General features: G+C 43.2%; 1 protein-coding gene across 17 annotated transcripts in view; it reads left to right on the forward strand.

Moving 5' to 3' along the window:
* TERB1 (telomere repeat binding bouquet formation protein 1) overlaps positions 1–4,595 on the forward strand; it is a 104,424-nt gene extending 99,829 nt beyond the window's left edge. For 14 of the 17 annotated variants that reach the window (XM_056526085.1, XM_056526084.1, XM_056526091.1 and 11 more), the window contains 2 exons: positions 1,958–2,049; positions 4,223–4,595. In XM_056526085.1, the coding sequence (XP_056382060.1) occupies positions 1,958–2,049; positions 4,223–4,423 (293 nt within the window). In that variant the 3' untranslated portion in view covers positions 4,424–4,595. The remainder of the gene's footprint in view (positions 1–1,957; positions 2,050–4,222) is intronic. The other 3 variants (XM_056526075.1, XM_056526079.1, XM_056526083.1) reach the window with 1 other exon arrangement.
* The last annotated feature ends 2,765 nt before the right edge of the window (positions 4,596–7,360 follow it).

Raw genomic sequence — 7,360 nt, forward strand, 5'->3', positions numbered from 1 at the left:
GGGGGATCCCCTCAAAATGCGTCATCCTGCTTTTTATTATTTTATTAATAAATGGTGCAGCCTTGGACCATAAAGAATACTTCATTGTCGCTCAATCCTTGATGTTGGTTTACAGCAGCGCCTGGAACACATTGTTCTTTTTTCCTGCACTTTAGTCTGCATTAAAAGAGGTATTTTAACTGAAAACACATATCCCCTATCCACAGATCGTGGGGGGTTCGATCAATGGGACCTCCTCGGCTCTCAAGAACAGGGACCCAAGTTGAACTTTGAAATGGGCCAGAGAGTCTCACATGCATGACTCACTGCTCCATTCCAAAGCTAGAAACTGGTCCCTGTTCCCAAGATTGGGAAGGCCTCAGAAGTTGGACATCTGCAATTTCACCCTTATCCCCTATCTTGTGGAATACTCCTTTTTAAGGGGTTATCCGTTATGGTAAAATGTATCCCCTATCCAAAGCATAGGGGGATAATTGTCAATCACAGGGGGTCCGACTGCTGGGATTCGCCATGATTTCCTGTGTGGCGTTCTGGCTCTCCTCCACATTGAGCGGGGCCAGCAAGCCCTCCATGCATCTCTATGGGAGAGCTGTACTCGTGTATCTCTGGCTCTTCCACAGAGATGCATGTAAGGGGCTGTAATCACCAAAAAGAATATGGTTCTACAGTCTGCTACCCATGGCCTCCATAATGATCACCACCAAAAAATAAGCCACAAGATAACAATAAGTGCAATACACATTATAATTGATTTTATTAAACATATATAAAAAAAAAAAAATACACACAATATTTAAAATGAATAATAGGCAAAGCAGACATCAGAATAGAAAAAATGAGGGTTATACTTGAGAGTAATATACAAATGTATCAGGGACACAGGTATAATCATTAGGGGAACATAATCGCAAGAAAGAGCTGCATAAAGCAAGCAAAACAAGGAATAAGAAAGCACTGTGAACCAAACAGAAAAAATACAGGACTAAATAATAACAGACTGTGCTCCCTGTAGCGAGATACCTCACCTCCAGCCCCAATAGGGGATAATTGTCAATCACAGGGGTACAACTGCTAGGTTCCTCCATGATTTCCTGTGTGGCGCTCTGGCTCTCCTCGACATTGAGGGGCGACAGCAAGCCCTCCATGCATCTCTATGGGAGAGCTGCACTCGTGTATCTCTGGCTCTTCCACAGAGATGCATGTGAGGGGCTGTGTTGACCACTGCTTTGTGCTGTGGTCAACACAGCCCTGCCATGCATGGGGAGAGCCGGGGCATCAGGCAGGAGATCGTGTGAGTTCTAGTGGTCGAATCTCCAACGATCTGACACTTATACAATATAATTTGGTTAGGGGATACATTTTACTAAATTGGACTACTCCTTTAAGCGGGGCCCTACATTTTAGATAACTGGTGGCCAAAAGCTTAGTTGTACAACAGCTATCTTTACCAATCCTCACACATGTATGCATACTCTGCTTGCCCAAGCATACAGAGGGATTCCTCTGGCAATGGCTTATCTCCCGGAGAACAGGATTAGGTATCTTTAAATCCATCATGCCTGACCAGTTTTTCCTAACGTCTGTTGTTTGGGGAGTGTCAAGTGGCCCACATACATGGTCAGGGTGCTCGGACAACTTAAATGTGTATAATCTTTTTTGTGCTAGCCAGAGCCAGCCAAGGCTTTACAAGAAACAACAATTGATATCTTCTCTGCAAATGTAAAAATGAAGTCATCCACTGTTCATCATTGCCTAACAGATACAGCGCCATAACCCTCCTCCACTCTGCGTAAATTATCAAAGTTCCTTTTGCTTATATCAGAGAAACTGATAGCAGTACAAATAATTTACTAGTCGACTGCAATGCTGCCAACACTGGACTCTATTCAATCAATACCCACTGGATAAACACCAAGAAGATATATTGCTGTTTTAATTGGATTTCTTTTTTCAATAGTAGAATCAAGTTTAGAAACAGAATCTGATAGAGACTCATCTCCTAAAAGACAAGCGGTAACTCCCAACCAGCCTCATGCTGTGGAGGTTCAGGTACAGTACATGTTTCATGCTCATATAGAGCAATGTTCTTCATCGAAGTCCTATGGCCAATGTAGCTTGGCTATTAAAAAGTTACCAACCCCCCAAATGCCTAGACTACATAATACTGCATATAACCCAGTATCCCAGTCCCAATGTCATATTCAGCCTTTAAAGAAGTACTCCAGTTTAGTAATATTCATCCCCTAGTCAAAGGATAGGGGATAAGTGTCTGACTGTGATCCCGGGGATCTGGCCACTCTGACTCCTCGTAATCTCCCGGCTCTCCACATGAAAGGAGCTGTGCTGACCACAGCACGAAGCGATGGCCAACACGTCCCTTTCATGCATCTCTGTTGGAGAGCCGTTCTTGTATCTCCGCTCTCCAATAAAGATGCATTGGGGGGGGGGGCGGCCGGCCAGCGCTATGTGCTGTGGTCTACACCTCCTTACATGGGGAGAGCCGGTTTCCAGGCAGGAGATTGCGAGGAGTCACAGCAGTCAGACACCTTGCGATCAGACACTTATCCCCTATCCAATGGAATAGGGACTCATTCAGATTGCCAATACATCAATTATTACTGACACATTCTGTCACATCAGTAATAATGCTGTAGAACTTCATGTATTGATATTTGGTTCAGGAACATGTACACACATATATGTGATTGACAACAGAAACTCATTTTGCAAGCATTCTCAGGTTTATGTAGATATATCTATCCACCAAATTGAATTCCTAATCTAGAACAGTGTATCCCAATGAGTGTGCCTCCAGCTATTGCAAAACTACAAATCCCAGCATGCTGGGAGTTGTAGTTTTGCAACAGCTGGAAGCACCCTGGCTGGGAACACACTGCTTTAGAAGAATAGTCTCCAGGCTATTGCTCTCCAATGTTTAAGAAAGTAAAACTCCCAGCATGTACTGAGAGCCAAAAGCAGGGTAAGCTATGAGTTGTAGTATCGCAACTAGAGATGAGCGAACTTACAGTAAATTCGATTCATCACGAACTTCTCGGCTCAGCAGTTGATGGCTTTTCCTGCATAAATTAGTTCAGCTTTCAGGTGCTCCCGTGGGCTGGAAAAGGTGGATACAGTCTTAGGAGACTCTTTCCTAGGAATATATCCACCTTTTCCAGCCCACTGGAGCACCTGAAGGCTGAACTAATTTACGCAGGATAAGCCATCGACTGCCGAGAAGTTCGTGACGAATCGAATTTACTGTAAGTTCGCTCATCTCTAATCGCAACAGCTGAAAACTACAACTTGGACAACTCAGCTTTAAAACAGTGAAGAACTGGATGTAGAAAAGAATGTGGTCAGCCTGAGCGGCATATCATACCATTATTGGATAAAGTTGCCTGTCCCCTTTGTTGTTTTCAGACTTATTGAGGATCTGCATGAACGTACATTGTCCCAAACTGACCCCTTTTGTTTATAATGTTACGAAGCTTGTGGAGGACAGCCAGGATTGACTTATTCAGATTTTTTTACTGTTGTTTTACTGTTATTTATATTTGATGAAACCTAAATATTTCTGCACTCCGACTGCTACATATACAAAGCATTTCATTCTGCTTAGCAGATGAGCCCAACACTAGTCATGCTTCTGACCCTCCAGCCACCTTCCTGGGATTTCACAGTGTATGACCTGTTGTTAAAGGGGTATTCCAGTAAAAAAAAAATTAATATCAACTGTCTCCAGAAAGTTAAACAGATTTGTAAATTACTTCTATAAAAAATCTTAATCCTTCCAGTACTTATCAGCTGTTGAAGTTTAGTTCTTTTCTGTCTGACCACAGTGCTCTCTGCTGACACCTCTCTGTCTCAGGAACTGTCCAGAGCAGAGAGGTTTGCTATGGGGATTTGCTCCTACTCTGGACAGTTCCTGAGACAGAGGTGTCAGCAGAGAGCACTGTTGTCAGATAGAAAAGAACAACTCAACTTCAACAGCTGATTAGTACTGGAAGGATAAATATTTTTTTAATAGGAGTAATTTACAAATCTGTTTTGTAACTTTCTGGAGCCAGTTGATATGAAAAAAAAATATCCAGTAGTAAGGTTATGCTAGAAATTGTACTTTCCCAGCAATTAGAGGACTGCTGGCTGCAGACCATTGAAGAGTAAATTGCATAGGATATCATTTGCCTATCTATTAAGAATCTCCGTTTTATTGTACATGCAGCCTCCAGGAAATCCTGACCAAAAGCAACCTCAGAAAGGAAGACGTAAAGATTTTACCCAAAGAGAAATTGCTAATCTTCTGGACGGAGTGGAAAAGTTTGGCTACCACTGGAATGCTATTTTGTGGTCATATCCTTTTCAGCAGGGCCGAAAAAATGTCGACTTGGCGAAAAAATACAAACTGTTAAAGGAGAAGCAGTGACTCATGCTGTGTATTGTACATATATCATACATTACAAGAGATTAGATATAGCAGCTAGTCAAGATCCTCAGAATGGCGCAATTATTTGTTTTTCTTCTACATAAAAGATGTCTGCAATATGTTTCCTCCACATGACCTTTAATTTCTCTAGATTTCAATAAAATAATTCATACAGCAGCAGTGACTTTGTCTAGACGGGGAGCTGCAGAGTGCATTGAGTAATAGACCATTAACGGTTTTTATATAAATCATTACATGCAGGTTAAAGGCCAGTCAACCACCTATATTTTATCAGTGAAGTCACTTACTGTAAAAAGCAATGACTGTGCAGAACAAAGTGTTGTAAGATCTAATGCTGATCGCTGTGTTCTAAGCCAGAAGACCAAGCATTGCAGCCACAAAGAGCATGTCTGTTCTGCCACAGACATCATCACTATTGCTATCACTGCCGATTCCTTACAAGATAGGCCAAGTTTGCTATAAGGCTGTGTTTCCACTGTGTATGGTATTGTGCATGTGTGGTGAGCCACAGGGGTATGATGTAAGGTGAATGGGGCAGATGTTGTAGCCCAGGGGAAGGTGTTATTAACCCCTAAATGTTCGTGACGCCAGGGCATGGTTTTCCCGGTAACCACCCAAACGGTAGCACCGCTATCTCTAGGTTACATAGGGTAATAATAATCCAAGGCCAGGTTAGGGTTAATAGTAGCTTTACTGAGGTTGAGAAATGGTAACAGTCTTTACAGCTAGGCCAGGATCCCAGACATGTGAGAGGAGAACCAAAAGAGTAGGACTTGCTTGACCCTTGGCGCCCATTCCCCAAACACCAATTCCAGCCGATAGTAATTCATTAAAACAACTGGCCTTTATTGGTACAAAAGAGGGGTGCAACACATTGGTTTCGAACCCAGACCGGGTTCTTCATTAGGCAGTGGATCCCAGACATGTGGCTGTAGGTTAGACTTGAGGCCTCCGGGTGTGCTGGACACTGACTCTGAGAAGTCTGGACTGAACTAGACCTCAGGATCTAAGAGCAAGGAATGATCAAAGAGGCAGATTGCAGCTCCTCCCTTCCTTATAAAGGGGGCTGGGCAAGGAGCCCATATACTAGCTGCGGGTCATCTGGTTAGCTGGTGCTCCCTGGGTAACAAACATGTGAATTGAACATGTCTTTTGTCAATCCAGCAGTATATCTGTTCTTTTTTTGATTTGCTGGAATGAAAAAGTTCAATGTCACCCAGCCCAACCCACCCTCTTATACTTTGCATTTTTTTTTTTTTTTGGATTAAGACGGAAGGCAACATATACAGTTTTTAGCCGGACAGTAAAGCACTGAGGTTTACGTCATCCTATCCAGCAAAAATACAAACCGACAAACTAATGACGCACAGACATTTTGGACACATTTTGTAATAGAAACCTATGTATCTGTTAAATGTGTCACAAGGGTCTTTATGATGTGAATAGAGCCTTAAATGGGGCTAATCCAGATCCAAACTTGTTACACCTTTGATTTTTGCTGTATGTTTTTCGAAATGTAAAATATGCAGAATGTACATACCAAACACAAAAAAGTCCAGTCAAAACCCTGCAGTGCTATTGGAATTGGAACTTTCCTGGGTCAGACTTAAACACTAGAGCAGTGTTCCCCAATCTGGGAAACTCCAGCTCTTGTAAAACTACAACTTCCATCATGATGAGAGTTGTAGTTTTGCCATAGGTCTGTAAACATTGCCCTAGAGGATAAGCAAGTAAAAACACACTACAATATTATAATGGGTTTCTCACATGTTGGTATTGTTGATGCATAATTAACCTATATATTTTTATTGCCAATGTGGGTGTAGTGATAAGAGCATAGTACTACAGTACAATCTCCCAATAGCAGACACTCACAGGAAAAAAAAAAAACCTGTCCGCTATTGGGAGATGTCCCCTATTCAACTCAACATCATTCTGAATACTGTACTGTATTCACTCCAGAGAGTAATGACCTATAAAACAAGATAAAAAGCAATATAACAGTAGAATCTCCCAATTCTGTTTAATCTCTCCTTATCACCCCCTGTAACCTTTCAATTCCCCCGTGCCATTTTATTTGCCCGCTTGATTCCTCCAATGCCACTTCATTCCTCCACTTCTTGAACCCCCTGTGCAATTTCATTCCCCTTTTATCCCCCGGTGCTACTTTATTTCCCCCTGTGCAAATCATACCCCCTTACCGCATGTGCCACATCATTTCCCCTTAATTCTCCCCCCCCCCTGTGCATTTAATTCCCACTTTAATACCCTCTGTATAAATTCATCACCCCCTCTGCCATATCATTCTCCCCTTTATTTCCCATGCCATTCTTCCCTCCCTGTGCCATATCATTCCCCCTTTATCCCAATGTTCTACTCTATTCCCCCTGTGCCAAATCATCCCCCTTACTCCCTGTGCAACATTACTTTTCCCCTTCCCTTCTTCCCCTGTTGTTGTTCTTACCTGGCCAGCAGGCTCAGGTGCAGGGGCTCTCAGCGGGTTTACGTTCTCCGGCCAGCAGTGACAATTGATGCTCCTGACGTCACTTGTCAGTCCCCGCAGCAGCCGATGCTGCTCTCAGTAAGTGCAGCGCAGAGGTCGTCAGGAGAATGTCAAACCCACTGAGAGCCCCTGCACCTGAGCCTGCTGGCCAGGTAAAAAGAACAACAGGGGGATAAGGAAAGGGGAAAAGTGATGTGGCACAAGGGGTAAGGTGGAAATGAGTTGGCACAGGGCAATAAAGGGGGAATAAAGTGGCACAGGGGGATAAATTGGGGAGAGAAAGGGCACAGGGGTGATGAAATGAAACAGGGTTGGTAAAGAGGGGGTGATGAATTTGGGGTAATAAAGAATGAAATGACACGGGGGAGCAAGGCGAAATTATGCGGCACAGGGGGTAATAAAGGGAGGGATGA

Source organism: Hyla sarda, chromosome 6, assembly GCF_029499605.1.
Source record: "Hyla sarda isolate aHylSar1 chromosome 6, aHylSar1.hap1, whole genome shotgun sequence".
NCBI lineage: Eukaryota > Metazoa > Chordata > Amphibia > Anura > Hylidae > Hyla > Hyla sarda.